The sequence below is a fragment of the Natrix helvetica genome (genome assembly GCF_964273705.1).
Source record: "Natrix helvetica genome assembly, chromosome: 6".
NCBI lineage: Eukaryota > Metazoa > Chordata > Lepidosauria > Squamata > Natricidae > Natrix > Natrix helvetica.
Genome location: NC_138553.1, coordinates 77323794 through 77345648, shown reverse-complemented (window position 1 = coordinate 77345648; position 21855 = coordinate 77323794). Strand labels below are relative to the sequence as shown.

The 21855-nt window shown below is 42.9% G+C and overlaps 1 protein-coding gene across 1 annotated transcript; it reads right to left on the bottom strand.

Moving 5' to 3' along the window:
- Window positions 1–116: 116 nt before the first annotated feature.
- On the bottom strand, window positions 117–20752 carry LOC309395001 (fatty acyl-CoA reductase 2-like). Its single transcript, XM_081958727.1, has 12 exons — window positions 20534–20752; window positions 18053–18228; window positions 17183–17362; window positions 12737–12914; window positions 10342–10386; window positions 9092–9210; window positions 7221–7288; window positions 6407–6578; window positions 4266–4395; window positions 2102–2229; window positions 528–620; window positions 117–429 (listed from the first exon to the last, which is right to left on the bottom strand). Exons 1-12 carry the CDS (start codon window positions 20732–20734, stop codon window positions 357–359), a joined length of 1563 nt encoding a protein of 520 aa, XP_081814853.1. The 5' UTR covers window positions 20735–20752; the 3' UTR covers window positions 117–356.
- Between the last annotated feature and the right edge of the window lie 1103 nt (window positions 20753–21855).

Genomic DNA, 21855 nt, shown 5'->3' with positions numbered 1-21855 from the left:
CTCCCATAGGAAACAAAAGAGAAGCGAATGGGGAGTGGGCTTTTGCAGGAAACCATTCATTTATTCAGTGGTGTCAAGAGTTCTATTTGTGACTATAAGAGACTCTGTGTCAAGTTTTGCCTTGCCCTGCATTTGGAAACTAGGTATCTGGCAGCGCTCCAAAGGAGATAAGGTGCGTGTGGATAAACATTCCTCTGAAAGACTGTTTGCTAAAGCCTTGCTGACTGTGAATGAAAGGGATTCACAGTCGTGTAAATAGAAGAGGCTTTGTCGGGACCAAGACTCTGCTTCTTGCTTTCTAAGGAAGCCACACTGATTAGAGTCAGTCTCTTGTGGTACGGTATCTACTGAATGCTTCAACTGTTGAAAGATGCCTTGAAGCAGACAGATCCCAAAGTTGATTGGAAGTCATAAAGGTCTTTCCAGGGCCTGGCAAACAATCCCCAGAGAAGCCCAGTCAATGTCTAAGGGTGCTGGAAGCTCTAGCGTAGCTAAAAAACTTGTAGCAGAGGTTTAATAAAAAATACCATAAATCACGAGCCACTTTTGATCTTGCAACGAATAAACGCCAGGTGATCACAAATAGAATGGCCTTCAGTGCACAGTGAATGGTTTTTAGCCTGAGAAAACAGAGAAGAGAAAAAGAGGAGCTGAAATATCAATGCTAGATAGTTCACAACACAACACAAATCAACCACAAGCTGGAGAGTGTGATGGAATACAAAATACTAGAATAACAGAATTGGAAGAGACCTTGGAGGTCAATCAGTCCAATCTCCCACTTAAGCAGAAAACAGTCTACCATTCTGGACAAATGGCTGTCCAATCTCTTCTTGAAAACCTCCAGTGGTGGGTGCAACTGCAACTTCTAGGGCAGGGGTGTCAAACTCGATTTCATTGAGGGCTGCATCAGGGTTATGGTTTACTTTGGGGGGGCGGGGTGAGTGTGGCAAAGGTGGGCATGGCCAGCTCAACATCACTTGTGTCGGAGGCGCCTGTGGTGGCCTGAGCACTCTGCCAGCGAAAACAGGCTCCAGAGCTCCGTTTTCTGCTGCGATGGCCTCCTGCAGCTCTCTGTCAGTGAAAATGAAGCTCCGTTTTTGCTGGTAGAGGCACTGTGGACTGATCCTTCACTGTTCCTGGTGGCCCAGTGGGCCAGATCTAAGCACCCCAAAGGCCAGATCTGGCTCCTGAGCCTTGCGTTTGATGTGTTCTAGAGACAAGTAGTTCCACTGATTAATTATTCTCACTGTCAGGAAATTTCTTCGTATTCTAGATTGGATCTCTCCTTGGTAGTCTTCCATCAGTTACATCTTATCCTGCCCTCAGAGATTTTGGGGGAAAGATTGATCCTCTACTCTCTGTGACAACTTCTCAAAGATTGGAAGACTGCTATCATGTCACCCCAATCCTTCTCTTCATTAGACTAGACATACCCAGTTCCTGCAACCGTTCTTCATATGTTTTAGCCTCCAGCCGCCTAATCATCTTTGTTGCTTTTCTCTGCACCCTTTCCTGGATGCAATATTCCAAGTGTGGTTTTACAAAACCAATATAAATTGGTACTATCAGTTCACATGATCTTGATACAAATCCCCCGGTCACTGCCGGTTCTGTGACCCAGGCCAGATTACCACTATCCGTTCGGCCGAACCAAGCCGAACCAGGAGCAACCCGCCTCTGATGTCGCTCCAAACTAGGCGTGGCATTCAGCCCAAAAGTATTTCACACTGGGCTTTGTGGTGACTAAACACAGTCTAATGCACTGAAAGGATCTGCTTTCAGATGATGAAAGTTAACACACAAGATTGTATATGCCTTACTTTCTGATCGTCCCAAAGGTGCTTTTTTCAAGAGGCAACTGGACTTTCTGGGTTTTTTTTTTAAAGAGGTTTCGCTTCTCATCCAAGAAGCTTCTTTCAACACTGACTGGATGGTGAGGAATGGAAGGATCCAGTCCATCCAGTCAGAGTTGAAGTTTCGTGAATGAGAAGCGAAACGTCTTCAAAGAAAAACCAAAAAAGTCCAGTTGCCTCTTGAAAAAAAGCACCTTTGGGACAACCATGAAACTGGATGACTGAGAATCTCCATGGACACTTACTTTCTGATACGCTGTTGGGCTGCAGGAATTCCATCCATGTCTTCCTTCAGCAGATATTTCTTAGTTCCTAAGCAGTAATTTTGTATGTATTCTGACCAATTCACTTGACAAACATCAAAGGAGAATAACTGGAATAAAATGGAGAGGAGAATATCAAAGAAGGGTGGAAGGACTATTTCATTTTTGATGTTGTGGCTGCAAATGGCCAGCGGAGTTGGCGGAAGACTCAGACAGTGAGGAGGTTGGGGAGGAAGATGGGCCAGTCCTGGAGTCTGGGGAAGGCTCGGATGATTGCTCTGCATTGGAGGTAGAGATGGGGCCAGGCCATCCGACATTTATCAGCTGCCTTTGGAGTTGGAGATCAGTGGGGCAGAATAACAGCTGGAGCCTGTTCCTGATGTGCGCATCAGGAAGGGAAGAGTTAAGGAAGAAGGGCAGATTGGGGAGTAAAGGCACAGGTGGATGGTGAATGGCCCCTCCCATAGGGACTAAAGAGGAGCGTAAGGGGAGGGGAGTTTGCAGGAGACAATTTGTTCATTTAATTAGTGTGAAGATTTGTTTGTGGCTCTCAAGAGACTCCTTGCTAAGTATTTTCTTGTATATAGTGTTGCGTTTGGAAGATATTGGCCTGGCAGCTCTCCAAGCCTGATAAGGTCTGTGGTTGTAAATACACCCTTGAAATTTGCTGGATGTGACTGAGAGGAATTCACATTAGCTTAATCAAAAAGAGTTTTGTTGGGACAAGGAGTCGGCTTCGTGATTTTGTGATGCCTAGTTCAGAACATTTGATTTACGCTGAATATTACATGAAATGACTTCTGAATAATACATTTAGCTTTGGAGGAGAAAATTCCTCATTAATCTCGCTGATCCCACCAACCAGGACATCCCTCATTTTTCATATTTGAGATTAGCAAAGATAAGTGAAAAATGTGGGGGGGGGGAGTGAAAAATAAGTGAAAAAATGGTTAGGCAGATGCCGAGGACTTCCACTTGATTATTTTCTTAATTTTCTTTTGCTCACTGAATTGTCAGTGAAGGAGAGGCTGTATGTAGCTGTCCATTTCCTCAATTAGATGTTTGTTTGTTACAAAAAAATATTCCAATGTGCCCTAGTCCTTAACTCTAGAACTGTCTCCCTTTATAGGTAGACAGTTTCCACACAGGAAATATGTCCAGATAAGATAATTCTACTTTATGGTAAAGCTACTGTCAACTCTCTGTGTTGTCATGGGGACAGAATGAGTGGGAGTGCATTCCATGCATACTGTCGGCTGGAATGGGGTCTCAGATTACTGCTGCTGGGTTGGGAGGGGTGTATCTATTGGGTAGCGTGATTTATGACACAGACTGAGGGGAGGGGAGGAACAGGGGTAAACTTCAGAAGCAAATAAAACAAAAAGACTTGACTGCGAACAAATCTTGCCTAACGAAGCTATCAATAAATCACTGGTTTTTGCATTAAAGCATTGGCTCGATTATTATGAATCAATTACGGTATCGTTAGGAAACTTAACAGCTACATTAGCAGAGTTTTGTGAGCCTGAAATACCGTTCTCCTTTTTTTTCTTTTAAAAGCCAAAAAAACTGAGGAGGGTCCTTTCTGAACCTCTTGCCTCACCCACTTTCCAGCTGGGGGCTATGCTGCCTCTAATCTGACCATTCTCTAAGCAACATCTCTTCAACCGCATGGACTGACCACTTCCACAGGGCTCTGAGAAAATAATTTGTCCTTTTGCAAAGCAACCAGAATCTACCCTGAATACACATTTTAAATATCCATGAGGATGCGGTGGTTCAGTAAAGTATTCATGACTAGGAGAGACATGGGAACAAGGTCAGCCAATGAATAGGCATAGCAACTAAGTCAGCCAATGGGAGCTTAAACAGATCTGAGTCTGTGCAGAGAATTGAAACAGAAACTTAAGCAGTCTGCTGCTCTGAGAAGTAAACTAGCAGTCTCTCTGGGCTTGTCTGCTGATGTGAAACTAACTGTGTTTGCCTGTAACTCTCCTGCCTTGTGTTTCCTTGGAAGAATCACCTGTTGGTATTGTACATTTATTCCTCTATTCTTATGTATATAAAGAAGTTAATGAATCCAGCTGAATCATTTATCTGTGTGTGCTCTCTGGATTTGAATGTATGCAACAAACTTTGTCATTACGTTTTTGTCTTTTCGATTGAGCTCTTTCATCAACATGTTTGTATTGTTGGAGCTCCAATCCCAGGAATGACTGGTAAAATATTCAAGGAGACTCATGACCATTTCCAAGCGAGTAAAAAGCTTCCTCATCCTGAAAGACAGAATAGAAACATTTGAAACAACTGGGTGTTCTAGCATCCTACCTCAAAACAACTGGGCAGGGGATCATTTGAAAAGATCTTGGTGCCACAATTCTTTAGGACAGGGGTCCCACCCATTTTTATACCCTGCATCTCTAGAACGCTTCTGATATATTCTCGATATATATATTTGGGCATACCAGGTGCCTTGACAAAACATCTAATCATCCCCTTGGCTCAGCTGATAAGGGAGGAGAGCTTGTGGCTTAGAGGTTAATATACCTGTCTAACTTGTAAAATAACCCAAGTTCAAATCCCAGTAAGGGTATGCTTTGAAACTTCTAAACTCAGGTTTTTGCACCCCCTGGAATATTGTGTCATTCCCGGGAGGGGGGGTTGACCTGCTGCAGAGCTGGCAGCAGAGTCAGACAGTAAGGAGGTTGGGGAGGAACATGGGCCAGTCCTGGGGGCTGAGGAAAGTCCAAATGAGGGATCTGCGTCGGAGGCAGAGAGGGAGCTAGATTGCAGTGAGGCAGAGGAACAGCTGGAGCCTGTTTCCAATGTGCGCATGTGCAGAGCTGCCAGAAGACAAGAACAACTAAGAAACCAGGGTCGACTTGGGAGTAAAGGCACACCTTGCAGGTGATTGGCCCCTCCCATGGGAAACAAAAGAGGAGCGAACGGGGAGTGGACTTTTGCAGGAAACAATTCATTCCTTCAGTCATTTCAGGGGTGGAAAGTTCTGTTTGTGACTATAAGAGACTCTGTGCCAAGTGTTGCCTTGCCCTGTGTTTGGAAACTAATTAGAATGCGCTGAAATGGACAGACTTACAAAAGAAATAAAAGACAAAGAAGAATCTGAGTATTACTTAGTATGGAATTTATGGTACAAGTGGCTAGAACAGTGTTTCTCAAACTTGGCGACTTTAAGTCCTGTGGACTTCAACTCCCAGAATTCCCCAGCCAGCTATGCTGGCTGGGGGATTCTGGGAGTTGAAGTCCACAGGACTTAAAGTCGCCAAGTTTGAGAAACACTGGGCTAGAAGAAAGATGCAAAGAATAAGAAAGCATTAAAGGGAAAAAAGATTATTAGAAATTAGAAAGCAATAGTAAAAACCGCATAATTAATAAGAGGGGGGGAATGTAAGATAGATTGTATATAAAATAATACAGAATAATAGTTATAAGAGGAATATATGTACATAGAATGATATAAGATGTATAGAAATAAGTACATTGAAAGAATAATATGTATAGAAGAAATATAAGTATAAATTACCATATGAGTAGATGAAAAATGTGTACATATATACAACATATATACCGTATTTTTCGGAGTATAAGATGCACTGGAGTATAAGACATACCTGAGTATAAGACGCACCAAGATTTTGAAGAGGCAAATTTTTTAAAAAAGGGTTTTGCACTCTGCAGACCTCCCAAAAATCGTGAAAAAGGGCCTGTTTTTCATCAAAAAAGGGTATGCATAGCTTTTAGGATGTTTATAGAATACTCCTGCAGGCTGGGTGGGGTTGGGGGCAAAAATGAGCAAAAAAACAAGCCATTTTTGGGGCTCCCCAGTCCCCAGGAGCACTCTGGAAGCCTCCTAAAGGTTATGCATGGCCATTTTTGCAAAGGGGGAGGGGTTCCGGGAGGCCAAAAATGCTATATTCAATGTATAAGACGCACCCAGATTTTCAGCCTCTTTTTTGAGGGAAAAGGGTGCATCTTATACTCAGAAAAATACAGATAAAAAGAGTACAATGGAGGTTTAATGGTGTGGAAATGTTGCAAAGATGATATTTGTGTTTTAAAAAAAGACAAAAATGTATTTGTAAATATAGCAATCAGCAAAACTGCATGCCAGTCTGATCCTTTTTCTAATGAATCCCCAAAGCTGTCAAATTGATGGAGAAGGTAGTTCTCCCTGGCAAAAAATGTCTCCGGTTATTTTTAAGGGCGCTGTCGGGACTTTTTCGGAACTGTCCCCTACTACACCCCACAATGTAGACCCAAACTCACCGTGGCTTCTTTCCAATCAGCTGCAAGTACAGGTCACAGAGAAAAGCAGGGACGGTGTGACAGACAAACGTCCAGTATTGATGGATCAAATGGCTGGAGGTCATGGTGATATTTGGTATTCGGAAGGGTTTCTCCAGTGGGTTTTTCTCAAACGTGTGTTTCATGTGGATTACTGCAAAAATTGTAGAAAACAGATACTGCTTCCGGTGAGGTAATGACATGAAGAAAACCGACAATGGATAGAAATGTGAATTTACGAAGGCAACGTCATTTGAACATCAGGAAACCAGATGTGGGTTATTAGTCACATATGATTTATAAAAGGTGAAGAAGTGGAAATAGAGGGTTGGCCTGTGAGGAATGGCTCTTCCTAGAGACAAGTCCTACTGATTACCATTTCCCCCTGAAATTAAGACCCTGTCTTACATTTCTTTGCCACCAAAAAAAAGCACCAGGTCTTATTTTGGCAGGGGAGATGTCGAAGGCCAGACAAGGAATAATGGATGGAAACTGAACAAGGAGCGATTCAACCTGGAAATAAGGAAGAACTTTCTGACAATGAGAACAATCAACCCATGGAAGAGAAGTTGACTTCGGAAGTTGTGGGAGCTTCATCACTGGAAGCTTTCAAGAAGAGACTGGACTGCCATCTATCAGAAATGGTGTAGGGTCTCCTGCTTGGGTGGGGCGGGGGGTGGGGTTGGATTAGATGACCTACAAGGTCCCTTCCAACTCTGTTAATCTGTCCCTTGATGTTTGGAAAGGTAACACAACAAACCATCATCTCTGCCCCTTTGTTAGAAAGAAAACTCACCCATTTCTCCCCAATATAATGGGTTGAGGCTACCCGAGATACAGTTGTAAATCAGGGGTGATTTTGGTCTGAAAAGAATGGAAATAAAAGACAACTCAGCATTCAGACAATACACCAAATGTATTAATATGTTATTTGCTATAGTGGTGTATATAAGTAGGATTATATATTGTACATCCACAATTATAGCAAAATCAGAAGTTAAAAGGGACAAGAGGACAGCTGTTGATTGAAGCCACACCATACTGGAGCTTCACACATAACACACACAAAAAAGCACATGCTTTTCACCCCAGCCACTCTTGTTTTGATATTGCTCCTCCCCCCAAGTCCCTCTTCCAGACATTCCTATATGAAATCATTTTCTGTTTGGTCTGTATCAGGACCAACAAGGGAGTGATCAGTAAACCACATTCAGATCCCAGTTATGAAGTGCAAATGATCCAGTCTTTACTTGACTCAAGCTTGTTCTCTTTCCTTGAGGTTTTGAACCCAGAGCTCCCCTCCTTGCAATGCCTCTCTCTAAACACCACTTTACAATGCCTTGGTAAGGCCACACCTGGAATACTGCATCCAGTTCTGGTCACCATGATGTAAAAAAGGTGTGGAGACTCTAGAAAGTGTGCAGAGAAAAGCAACGAAGAGGATTAGGGCACTGGAGGCTAAAACATATGAAGAACAGTTGCAGGAACTGAGTATGTCTAGTTTCATGAAAAGAAGGACTAGGGGTGACATGGCAGCAGTGTTCCAATATCTTAGGGGTTGCCACAAAGAAGAGGGAGTCAAACTATTCTCCAAAACACCTGAGGTTAGAACAAGAAACAATGGGTGGAAGCTAATCAAGGAGAGAAGCAACTTAGAACAGAGGAGAAATTTCCTGACAGTGAGGACAATTAACCAGTGGAATAACCTGCTTCCAGAAGTTGTGAATGCTCCAACACTGGGAGTTTTTAAGAAGAGATTGGACAACCATTTGTCTGACGTGGTGTAGGATTTCCTGCCTGAGCAGAGGGTTGGACTAGAAGACCTTCAAGTTCCCTTCCAAGTCTGTTATTCTATTCTACTCTATTTCATCCTTCTAAAAGAGGGGTGGGTGTTAACTTTCTACAACTGTTTATAAGTAGCCTTGGATCATAAGGACAAATAATTCAACTAGCTATTACAAATATTTCTCCAAAGGGCTCCAGCCTAGAATTCCCAAACTAGCTTGATTTAGAGTTTCCTGTCTGAGCAGGGGGTTGGACTAGAGTTGTTCCCTTCCAACTCTGTTATTCTATTCTATTCTATTCTATTCTATTCTATTCTATTCTATTCTATTCTATTCTATTATTATTCTATTCTATTATTATTCTACTCTACCCTACTCTACTCTACTCTACTCTACTCTACTCTACTCTACTCTACACTCTATTCTTTAAAAAAAGTTTCTTTTAAAGCCATCAGAGTCCATGAAAGTGTTTTTTGGGGGGGGGGGCAGGCTTTGAAATACAAACTGAATCAAAGTAGAATTAGCCTTCCTCTTCCTTGTGGTGATTCCTGCCCTTGAAATTAGTACTGAGCTGTCGTAATCATGCTGTCAATGAGCTCGGTTCAGGTGCTCTCTATAACATGGTACAAAATGGCACCGTTCACCTGTTTCCAGGAAAGAAAACCCAACAATGAAAATTGTAGATGTGCTGGTATTGTGTGAATGCACCACTGCCTGTAGGAGGCACTGTTGGACTTTCAGGAAGCTTTAAAGACCTGGATGAGGATATGAGGAATTAGCAGCTTTGGCAGCTCCTGAAAAACCTGCAACCTTGGGGGGGGGGGGGAGGGAAACCCCCATTCTACTTCAATGGCTTATCTCTTGCTCAAGAAAGAGGCCCCACCTGTGAACTGCAGTGTGCCAGCCAGCGACAATGGTTAAGTTGATAGCGAGATCTACTGGGATAATATCACCGACTGCAACTGGATTGCATTTTACACTCCGTAAAAACCCTTTGGCAAACTAGAAAAAGGGAAGAAATTGATTAATACATATAATTTGATTTCCTTGCTTAGCGTATCCCAAAGAGGCCTTTTTTTTCTTTCTCTTTTTTTTTAAAAAATAATAATTTTATGAAGCTTTTTTTAAACATTAAAAAATGAAACACACATTTCCATTCATTGCAGCGAGTCTGTATCCGTGTCGTTGATATCATTCGTATTTACATAAGCTCTATTTCTATATTCTTTAATATATTCTATATTGTATAATATATCATACAAATTTCAAGAGGCAAATGGACTTTCTGGTTTTATTTTTAATAAAGTTTTTTTTCCATTTTCATAACAAACAACCACATGTATACTATTACATAACCAACATTATATTATATTGTTAAATGTTTACATCAATTCATCTTGCCATCAACTCCCAAAAACAATTATTGGCACTTCTGCTCTCCATACACCATATTTGTACCTTATCCATCACTTTCTTCTCCCTCTCTCTTCCCCCTCCATACCTCCTTTCTTCCCTCTGTCACCCTTCTCTTCTCAACTTCCCCTTCCTCTCCCCTTCTCCTCTCTCCCCTTTCCACTCCTCCTTTCTCTCCTCCTCTTCCTCCCCTCCCCTCTCTCCTCTTCCTCTCTTCTTCCCTTAACTCCCTCCTCTACTTCCCACTCTTCATCTCATTTACGTGGTGTATTTCAGCCTCTGAGCGAGCTCCATTTTATGTTGATGGTATTTATAATTCCTCTTCAATATATATATTTAATTTTAACATATGTATTCCTTCTTCTTTTTTAAAAGAAAAAAAGTATACATATATAGTAATTATATTTTTAACGCCCCCCCCCCCAACCTATTTTTGGCCGAGATGTAGACCTGGTTACTATTCCCAGCTATTCTCATCATTATATTTACAGTGTATAGTTATGCATCTTTACATGCCCCAAATTTGTAGTTCTGTCTTTATAATCTCAATAATTTTCCATTATAAGTATATTTCATGTTTCCTCTTTTCTGGGGTTTTTTGAAGGCATTTTGCTTCTCGTCCAAGAACTTGGAGGAGTTTCGTGCTTTGGTCCTTGTGATTTCCTCCTTTTGCTGCCCTAAGACACAGAAGACCTGAATCTTACTTTCATCTCTACTTACCGCGACAAAGGAGCCGCTTATGTTATTGAAGTTATCGATCCAACCCTGAAAAGCAAAACGTAGAAAAACTGTAACTTTGCCTACTTTGATTAAAGAAAAGAACATAAGTGCTTTTGTTGCCAGAGGGAAACCAATTCTGCTTGATGCGGAGAACAATGAAATGCTGACTTCGGGTTTTACCAATTGCCATATTTTTCAGAGCATAAGATGCACTGTTTCCCCTCAAAAAATGGCCAATGTCTGAATTTCTCAGATTAAACTAGCAATTTTCATGGAAAAAAAAAAGATAATTTGCTGAAATATTATTTTATTTAAAAACCCAGCCATTGTCAGTACATACATAAATGGGAAAGATGAAAGGATAAATGTATGGGCGTTACTAGCCAGGGGCATGAATTCATGCATTTATGATGCAGTGCAGTAAGAAATAGCATTAGCACTTAGTCTTATGTACCGCTTCCTAGTGCTTTACTACCCTTTCTAAACAGTTTGCAGAGTCGGCATGTTTTCCCCAACAATCTGGGTCCTCATTTTACTGGCCTCGGAAGGATGGAAGCCTGAGTCGACTTTGAGCCATGGGAATCAAACTGCTGGCAGTCGACAGAATTCACCTGCAATACTGCATTCTAACCACTGCGCCACCATTGCTCGGGTCTACTTATTCTTTTGTGTAAAGCTTGCCAGTCTGTTCAAGTTAAACCGTAGTGGAGGGCTGTTGATAGTCACACTGGAAGATGGGAGAATTATCTCCCCTGCTGTCATGAATGAAGGTGTTAGATCTCGCCCATGAATGTGTGGCAGGCTTGCTAATCAGTCTATCACAAGAATTGGTTTCCTATATTTGAATTGCTGTGGCATCAGAGGTGGTCTTCAGCCAGTTCTGACCGGTTCTAGCGAACCGGTAGCAGAATTTTTGAGTCGTTCAGAGAATCAGCAAATACCACCTCTGGCTGGCCCCGCCCCCTATCTATTCGCTGCCTCCTGAGTCCCAGCTGATCGGCTGGGTCTTCTTTTGTTGCCCTGCACAGGAGAATGGAGCTGGAAAGCAGGTTAGTGGTGTGGGGAGGGAATGGGGATTTTACAGTATCCTTGCCCTGGAGTTGGGTGGAAATGGGGATTTTGCAGCATCCTTCCCCTGTCATGCCCACCAAGCCATGCCCACAGAACCGGTAGTAAAAAAAAAATTGAATCCCACCACTGTGTGGCATCCTCCGATCTGCATGCTAATTGATTGATTGATTGGTTAATTAATTAGTGGATTAGTATGATAATTAATATACTCAATTATCACACGGTATTTTAGGCTGTGTGGTTGTGAACGAATATTGGGCCCCACTCAAAGAACATGGAAGAGAAATGTAATTGCTCAATATGGCTGCGTGCCTGAGTAACTCTCAACATAACCTGTGATAATAAGTAGTTTCCCTATTATCTTGTCTTCTGAAACTGGCCGGTAGTATTACAAATATCTGTTATTCACATTATATCCCATTTTTTCACGCTGAAGTGAGACTCCTGAAGGCACCTAAACAAATCTTAACAGATCATTCCAAGAAATCTATGTAACACAGTTGAATTGAAGAAATAACAGTTTGGGAAATGCCCAATGTGTAGCTCTAGATGTGCAATTCTGTAAAACGATACTGTGTCGGTGCAATTAATCTGAAGGGCTTGACTCTACAATAAGAGATTTTTGTCAGGTTTTCTGGCTGGGGATTAGACACCTATCTCTCCATGTTGTCCATCTATTTTTCAATGTTACGGTTGTGTCCATAAAATTAATCTAAGCCTGGGGTGTTAAACTCAATTTCGTTGAGGACCGCATCAGGATTGCGTTTGACCTTGGTGTGTGTGTGTGTGTGTGTGTGTGTGGCCAGGGTGGGTGTGGCCAGCTCAACGCCACTCATATCAGGGGTGCCTGTGGAGGCCCAAGTGCTCTGCCAGCGAAAAGGGAGTTTGGGAGGGCCACGTGCGCCCCTCACAGACAGCCTAAAATGGAGCTTAGGTAGGCTGCGTTTGGCCCTCCTGAGCTTCATTTTTGCCGGCAGAAGTACCATGGGCCAGTCCTTCGCTGTTTCGAGGGTGGTTGCCAGATGTAAGCACCGCGCAGGCAGGATTCGACCCACGGGCCTTGAGTTTGATCTATGATCTAAGTCTTGAGAATGAAGCCCACCTCACTGGAGTTCTTTTGGAATTACATGACCAGATGGACTCCGAATCGTGAGGTACCATGATAAAACCCCATCCAGGTTCACTCCCTCTGAGGCAAACCATTGCTTTAGAGCTCATTGATGAAGGCTTCCCTCCTGCAGGAGAAGGACATGCTTATTTCCAAATCAACCCTTTTACTCGATGTTGGACAAGAAGCAAGCACTGGTAGAGCAAGCCTACTTACCGGGAAGGGCTCCTGCCAACTAGCCCCCACGATGGAGGGTCGAACGATGGCAACATTTAAGTCCCCTTTCTCCTGCTGGATCAGAATTTCAGTCAGAGCTTTGGAGAAGGTGTAGGTGTTAGGCCAGTCTCCAATCAAATTGGGGGTGATCGCTTCAGTGAGGGACCCATCCATCCACCTGAGTGGATTTTTTTAAAGAAAAAAATAACAATAAAAGATATGCATGAGAAGAAAAACATTGTCCTTACATATTTTTTATACACGTTTTTTCTGGAAAAGCTGTATGAGGGACCCATCCATCACCTAAGATGTGGTATACCTGTTGTGGCCCGCCAGCAGCCTGCAGAGCTGGCCGCTGAGTCGGACAGTGAGGAGGTTAGGGAGGAACATGGGTCAGTCCTGGAGTCTGGGGAAGGCTCTGATGAGGCTCTGCATTGGAGGCAGAGAGGGGCCCAGGGCCACCTGCAAGTTATGTGCTGCCTCCGGAGCCTCCGGAGTCTGACCTCAGCGAGGCAGAGGAACAGGGGGAGCCTATTCCCAGGGCATGCATGCACAGAGCTGCCAGAAGGCAAGAACCGTTAAGACAAAAGGGGCGACTCAGGAGTAAGGCTTGGATATGAATGGCCCCTCCCATAAGACATAAAGGAGGAGCAAAAGCACACGTGCCTTTGTAGGAAGCAACTTTGTTCCTTCTGGTTGGTTTAAACTCTGAAGCCCTGTTTTGACTCTGTGCTCCATTTGGCCTTGCAAAAATAATGGGCAATTAGGTCTCTGGCAGTGTTTCAAGGAAGACAAAGGTGGGTCCTTATCAGGCTTACTCTGCAAGACTGTGGCAGACTTCTGTCGGACTCTTAACAAACTGGTTGTGAATCATTACGGGCTGGGAATGAACATAATTCACAGCTGTTTAAAGAAAAAAAGGGGTTTTGGGACTAAGCGTGTGATTTTTACTGTCTCAGGAAGCCTAGGTCAGAACAATATCATATATGTATGTATGTATGTATGTATGTATGTATATGTATATGTATATGTACGTACGTAAATATAATAATATAATATAATATAATATAATATAATATAATATAATATAATATAATATAATATAATATAATAATATAATATTATGATATGATATGATATAATATAATATAATATAATAATATGATATAATATAATATAATATAATATAATATAATATAATATAATATAATATAATATAATATAATATAATAATATAATATAATATAATATCTAATAGTATATTATATTATAGTCTAATATATATTATTTATATTAATATACAATATAATATCTAATATATATATATAATTAGATATATATTAGATAAAGATACAGAAGGATCTTGACAAACTTGAACATTGGGCACTATCTAATAAAATGAAATTCAATGGTGAAAAGAGTAAGGTTCTACATTTAGGCAACAAAAACGAAATGCACAGGTACAGTATAGGTGGTACCTGGCTCAATAATAGTAACTGTGAAAGGGATCTTGGAGTCCTATTGGACAACCATTTAAGTATGAGCCAGCCGTGTGCAGCAGCTGCCAAAAAAGCCAACACAGTTCTAGGCTGCATCAACAGAGGGATAGAATCAAAATCACGTGAAGTGTTAATACCACTTTATAATGTTCTGGTAAGGCCACAGTTGGAATATTGCATCCAGTTGTGGTCGCCACGATGTAGAAAAGATGTGGAGACTCTAGAAAGAGTGCAGAGAAGAGCAACAAAGATGATTAGGGGACTGGAGGCTAAAACATATGAAGAACGGTTGCAGGAACTGGGTATGTTTAGCTTAAGAGAAAGAAGGACTAGGGGAGACATGATAGCAGTCTTCCAATATCTCAGGGGTTGCCACAAAGAAGAGGGAGTCAAACTATTCTTCAAGGCACCTGAGGGTAGAACAAGAAGCAATGGGTGGAAACTAATCAAGGAGAGAAGCAACTTAGAACTGAGGAGAAATTTCCTGACAGGTAGAACAATTAATCAGTGGAACAGAATTTGCCTCCAGAAGTTGTGAATGCCCCAACACTGGAAGTCTTTAAGAAGATGTTGGATAGCCATTTTTCTGAAACGGTATAGGGTTTCCTGCCTAGGGTTGGACTAGAAGACCTCCAAGGTCCCTTCCAACTCTGCTATTGTATTGTATTATTGTATAATTAGAGCTATCTGGGGTGGTTTTCACTTACCTTCCCTACTGGTTCACAAATGTGCACACATGTGCATACACTTTCCACACATGTGCTTTGCTTGCGCATGTGCCATACACACATCTGCCTGGCTACAAAAACATCCTTAAATAGGCCAACATAGAGCTGAGGTGGGTGGGAAGGCCCACCCGCAATTTACACTACCGATTCAGGGGAACCGGTCCAAACTGGCTGATTACCACCTCTGGAGCTATCCATGGGAGGGGGAAACAGTTGTCCTAATATATTTTCATATGCCTATCCTTGTAAAAGTTACATTTCTGTTACATGGCTGAGCTTCCTTTATGCAACTAAGTTAAAGGTGAGGTAAATAAGAAGTAAATAATGCATTGTATGCAAGTGTTTTAATGGTTTTGATTTTAATATCTTCAAAAGAAACCAAAAGCGAAGACTAAAAAGAAGAGAAACGCATAGGGAATATGTTCACAATGTCACATCTGCGCGCTGGAATTGTACACTAAATCTTCCATTGAATGAAAATCATATTTCATTATGATCATCCATAGCTATTGAAATGGGAATAAACTCGCGATAAGAATACATTGGAAAAGAACACAAACACGTGAATATATTGTCTCTCAGTCAGATCTGAGAGAATGGATGTAATAGGTTTGTTCCCAAATGGAACAATCATTGGGCACAGTAGAAGCTTATACTGAAATGAAGTATTAATCTCCGTTGAAGGGTAATAAAATAAAATTTAAACATCAGTTTCTTTGAGTCTTGCAGCACAAGAAAACCGAAGGGCCTTCTGTAAATGGAATGATATCCTATTCTGCTGATGGCCACCTTAAATCAAAACTAATTTTCCCACTCGCCTCTAAAGAGGAAGTTAGAAATCTCTGCTAAATCTAAGAGTCACGTGCGCCTCGTGTTTCTCACATTGATACTGTATATCAGATTGCAGGGGCTGATGACATATAACTTCTAGGCTCCCCATAGACTCGAGGGACAGAGGGAGCACTGTTTATTAGGTGATAGACCATGGAGGAAAGCTATGGCAAATCTAGACAGCATACTAAAAAGCAGAGGCATCACCTTGCCAACAAAAGTATGTATAGTCAAGGCTATTGTTTTCCCAGTTGCAATGGATGGCTGTGAAAGTTGGACCATAAGGAAGGCTGAGCGCCAAAGAATGGAGTCCTTTGAACTATGGTGCTGGAGAAGACTCCTGCGAGTCCCTTGGACTGCAAGGCGATCAAACCGGTCAGTCCTAGAGGAGATCAACCCTGACTGCTCTTTAGAAGGCCAGATCCTGAAGAGGAAACTCAAAAACTTAGGCCACCTCATGAGAAGGAAGGACTCCCTGGAGAAGAGCCTCATGCTGGGAACGATGGAAGGGGGCAAAAGAAGAAGGGGACGACAGAGAATGAGGTGACTGGATGGAGTCACCGAAGCAATAGGCATGAGCTTAAATGGACTCCAGAGGATGGTTGAGGACAGGAAGGCTTGGGGGAACATTGTCCATGGGGTTGCGATGGGTTGGACATGACTTCGCAACTAACAACAACAAAAAGACCATGGAGCCGCAGTGGCACAGTGGTTAGAGTGCAGTACTGCAAGCTATTTCTGCTGCCTGCCGGCTGCCTGCAATTTGGCAGTTCAAATCTCACCAGGCTCAAGGTTGACTCAGCCTTCCATGTTTCCGAGGTGGGTATAATCAGGACCCAGATTGTTGGGGGCAAGAGGCTTACTCTGTCAACCACTTAAGAGAGGGCTGTGAAGCACTGTGAAGCGGTATATAAGTCTAAGTGCTATTGCTATTGCTATTGAGAACTGGGGTGGCCTGAGGCTGTGGTCCACAGAGTCAAGAAGGCAACACAATGATGGCTGATGCTCTGTTGTCAAAGTATGTGTGTTTCCTCCTCCTCAATTACCATTTATCAGGACAAAGATCATTATATCATAAAATCATTGCATTTATGATTATGATCATGATTTATCACTTGTTGCTCACATGGATACTGAGAGCTTCTGCACCAGAGACAAATTCCTCATATGTCCAATCAGACTTGGCCAATAAGGAATTATATTCTATATTGTAACGATACTCTTTGCATGAGGGCATCTATGTAAATCTTGTACATTTCTGAAACTTTGCTACCACAAATCCTCTCTCTCTTTTTTTAAAGGAAGTGTCTAGGACAAGACAACGAGTATTCCTTCAAACGCACTTGCAAATACATCACAACAGAGGGAGGGTTGCTTCCATTACTTACGTCACCAGGTCCAAAAGCTTCGTTGGTTCCACAGGAACAGGATAGAAGACCTCCTCTATGTGCCTCCGATTACAGTTCGAATAGGCCGTTGAAACGTAGATGAGAGCTTCGAGGTTCTTCATCTGGTGGGCCAGCCTCAGGAGCTGCTGGGTACCCATAACATTCAGGAGAAGAGCATCCCTGCTCAAGAAGGAACAAAAAGCTAGGATAAGGTCTTGCTGGTATGAGACCAGGTCCAAATAAATCCTTTTGGCTCTTCTGATAACGTCTTCGAGGACTGAAGAGCAACATCATTTCAAAGAGATAAAACTGCATTGCTGGATTTAGAAATCCCTCCTCACTGGATTGACTTCAGTAGTATCTCACGTTTCATGGAGAAGAACACAGGTGGAATCTACATCTCCTTACAAAAGGTCTCTGTTCAGCGGTGGGTTTCACATTTTGTTACTACTGGTTCGCCTCCCGCGTGCGCCTGCTATGCAGGCATATGCACCACTTCTGTGCATGCACCCAGCCTTCCCCACATGCTCCTTGCTTTCGTACGTGCCTTCCGTGAAAATGCCCGGCCTCAAAAACGTTCTTAAATAGGACGGTATAGAGCAGGGCCACCTGTGATTTCCACTACCAGTTCAGGCAAACCGGTCCAAACTGATCCAAACCGGCTTAATACCACCTCTGTCTCCATTGTAAAATTGGAAATACCATGGCTTGGTTGAATTTACACATTATTTAACCAAACAAAAACCAAAACAAACCCACCATCTATTACTTTTTTCTTTGTAACTAATTTTTCCCTCTGAGAAAGTCTTCAGGAATGGCCTGAAGTGGTGATTTCCAACAAAACCAAGAAGAAAGGAAGGAGAGACTTACTTCAGAGGCTCATCAAATCGAACCGTTGCAGCACAATGGAAGATCACGTTGACCTCAGAGAGCAGCTCCTCCATGTCTTCAGAAGAGATGGCCAGGTTTGGCTGGGTGAACTCAGCACTGATGGGCTTAATCTTCTCATGGAAATTGGGCCATTCTTCCCGGACTCTATCAAACACCTAGTTCGAGATAATATTCACGTAATAAATAACAAAAATGCTCCAGGTTCCTCAAGTCGAAATCCACTCAGATTTAATTTATTTTACAGTATTAAAAGTAACATCCCATGCTGGCAGATAGAGCCAAAATGACTGCTGAGCAGATGTTTCAAATGTATGGATTAATTTAAGAATATATTAGCTTTGGATATAATTTTTAAAAAAATCTTTCTTACTATTAGAAATTCAGATTATATAAAGCACCACAGAGGAGACAAAGAGTACAGTCACCATGTGCTTTACTGTGCAACTACATAAGAGTAACACAAACAGGAAACTCTGCTTAGAACAAAAGAGAATTGAGTCTATACCAGTGATAGTGAACCTTTTTCTTACAGCGTGCCAAAATTGTATGCCCATGCACTATTGTGTGCGTCAGTGACGTGCGGTGAGGTTTATGACTGGTGAGGCACTGACACAGTGCTGGGTTTCAAATATTTTTAGACTTGTGGACTTCAACTCCCAGAATTCCACAGCCAGGCATGCTCAGTTCCAATTTAAAGCGACATCATTTGTTTTTCTCCTTTGCTCCTTCTTTCTTTTTCTTTTTCTTCTCCTTCCCCTCCTTCCTCCCTCTCTCCCTTCCTCCCCCTCTCTCAAACACACACACACACACACACACACAAGTTGGATTGGACTATCTCTCCTACCCCTTCCCTCTCTCACTCACTCTCAAACAAACCCCCCACACACAAAAGTTGAATTGGATATCTTTTCCAGTGGCTTGAAAGCAGCTCCTCTGCCATCCCCCACCCATTGCAAATGCAGCCTGCTGTCTGGGTGGGAAATGCCTGGAACACAATAAAGCCCACCCACCACCTCCTGCTGGCAGGCTGGGATGAGAGGAGAGGCAGAGAAGCCGGAGGGGAGCCGAGCCTTCCAAAAGAAAGAGGCTGGGGGGAAGTGTGTGTACTACAGCATGGCTCTTTGCCTGGCTTCCTGCCTCCTCCTGTGGTCTCCTCAGTGCCCCCTTGTGCTCTCCCTCCCCAAGTGTAGTTTGATTGCAGGTGGAGCCATGTTGCCTTTTCAAACTTGTAATCAGTGAAGCTGGGCTAGATTTTTATATAGTTTTATCCAGCTGTGTGTGTGTGAGAGAGAAATGAATGGGGGCCTGGGGAGGAAGTCACTACACTTGGGGAGGGAGAGCACCAGTGAGGTTAAGCAGAGTCATCCACGGTGAGGCAGCAACTAGCTCAGCTTTTTCCTTTTACTTTTTTTTTTCATGATGAGAGTGGTGAGGCTGTGCCTCACTTGCCTCACCTGACTGCACGTCACTGGTGTGCGTATGTGTGCCCACTCAATCTCCCCGCCCACCTGCGCAATGAGCACATGACCCACCAGGCTCTGGAGCTTTCCTGAAGCCTGGGGAGGGTGAAAACAGCTTCCCCTGGACCTTTGGAATGGCGAAAAATCAGCTGGCTGGCACGCACATGTGCGCCGGAGCTGACGGCTGGCATACCACCAAATATGGCTCCGCATGTCACCTGTGGCACGCGTGCCATAGGTTCGCCATTCACAGGTCTATACCATAGAGCCAAACTTGTAAATACTGCCATCTACTGGCTGAATATTACTGTAGTTGTTGCACAGAGATGCATTCCAATAATGGATTCCAACACTTACCATATTTTTTCGGAGTATAAAATTAACGCACCAAAGTTTTGAAGAGGCAATTTTTTTTAAAAAGTGTTTGCACTCTGCAAACCTCCCAAACCCAGCCCGTTTCCCCCCCCAAAAAAAGGCAGGAATAGCCTTTAGGGGGCTTGCAGATTGCTCCTGGGGGCTGTGGGGGGCAAAATTGAGTAAAACCCGGCACATTTTTCTCTCATTTCTGCCCTCCCCAGTCCCCAGGATCACTCTGGAAGCCTCCTAAAGGCTATGCATGGCCATTTTGGTGAAGGTGGGGTTTTTTGGGAGGCAAAAAATGCTGTATTCAATGTATAAGATGCACCCAGATTTTCAGCTTCTTCTTTGAGGGAAAAAGGTGCATCATATACTCCCAAAAATATGGTACTTCTTTCTGAAAATAAATGTTTGGCATTCCCTCTGAATATTTAAGTTTGATAGCAGCATCTCCAAGCCTACTTTTCTTTACAAGTGCTGGGTGAAGTAAAACCATGGATGTCATTCAAGAAAAGTCATCTTTGCCACTATGGATAGACATGCTTCCTTACCACAGCACCAAATGCACAAATGACTCTGTCTGACTCAGCGGAACCCTACGAACTGCTTACCTGTTTTTCTTCCCACCTTTGAACTTCCTTACCTTGCATTTCAACATATTCTCTACTCGTGTTTGTATGGAATGTCCAGCTTTGGGCCGCACACACACATAGATGGCTTTCACATCGTGGCAAGAACGGAGAAGTTTCTCGACCAAGACTTTGCCCATAAACCCTGTGACTCCTGTAACAAGGACTGACTTCCCAGCGTAGTAAGCGCCAACCAAAGACATGGGATCCTTCATTTCCAAGCTCTTGGTGGCAGGATCTAGTAGGAAGACACATGAAATCGCACATACAATACAATACAATAGCAGAGTTGGAAGGGACCTTGGAGGACTTCTAGTCCAACCCCCTGCCTAGGCAGGAAACCCTATACCGTTTCAGACAAATGGCTATCCAACATCTTCTTAAAGACTTCCAGTGTTGGGGCATTCACAACTTCTGGAGGCAACTTCTCTTCCACTGATTAATTGTTCTAACTGTCAGGAATCAGTTCTAAGTTGCTTCTCTCCTTGATTAGTTTCCACCCATTGCTTTTTGTTCTACCCTCAGGTGCCTTGGAGAATAGTTTGACTCCCTCTTCTTTGTGGCAACCCCTGAGATATTGGAACAGTACTGCCATGTCTCCCCTAGTCCTTCTTTTCATTAAACTAGACATACCCAGTTCCTGCAACCGTTCTTCATATGTTTTAGTCTCCAGTCCCCTAATCATCTTTGTTGCTCTTCTCTGCACTCTTTCTAGAGTCTCCACATCTTTTCTACATCGTGGCGACCAAAACTGAATGCAGGATTCCAAGTGTGGCCTTACCAAGGCATTATAAAGTGGTATTAACACTTTATAATGGGTAGGAAATGGGTACGGATAAATGGGGAGCGTAGGACAGGGATGGTAGGCACGCTGGTGGGCTTATGCCTTCCCCCTTTACGGACCTCTTAGGAATGGGGTGAGGTCCCTGGGAGACAGTTTAAGGTTGAAGCTGTGGGGGGTTTGAGGAATAAATATGAAGAATGGCTTCAGGGTGTGTCTAGTCTACTGAAGAGAAGGCTTAAGGGGGACATGATAGTAGTCTTCCAAAATTTGACGGACTGTCAGAAAAAAGAGGGTGGGGGTCAACCTATTCTGCAAAGCACCTGAGGGCAAGATAAGAAGTCATGGATGGAAACCTATCAAGGAGAGTTCCAATCTAGAACAAAAGAGAAATTTCCTAAGGGTGAAAACAGTGAATCAGTGGAACAGTTTGCTATCTAGAGTTTCAGATGCTGCATTGCTGGAGGTTTTCAAGAAAAGATTGCACAACCATTTGTCTAGGAAGGTATAAGGCAGTGATGGCTAAACGTTTTGCTGTTGCATGCCGAAAGCACC

Excerpts from the sequence above, each read along its gene's own strand:
- LOC309395001 (XM_081958727.1), bottom strand. The coding sequence starts at position 20,734 with ATGAAGGATCCCATGTCTTTGGTTGGCGCTTACTACGCTGGGAAGTCA. Across the intron at positions 10,387-12,736 it reads GTTGGCAGGAGCCCTTCCCG|GGTTGGATCGATAACTTCAA; the intron begins GTAAGTAGGCTT and ends TTTGCTTTTCAG. Across the intron at positions 4,396-6,406 it reads CTGATTGGAAAGAAGCCACG|GATGAGGAAGCTTTTTACTC; the intron begins GTGAGTTTGGGT and ends TCTGTCTTTCAG.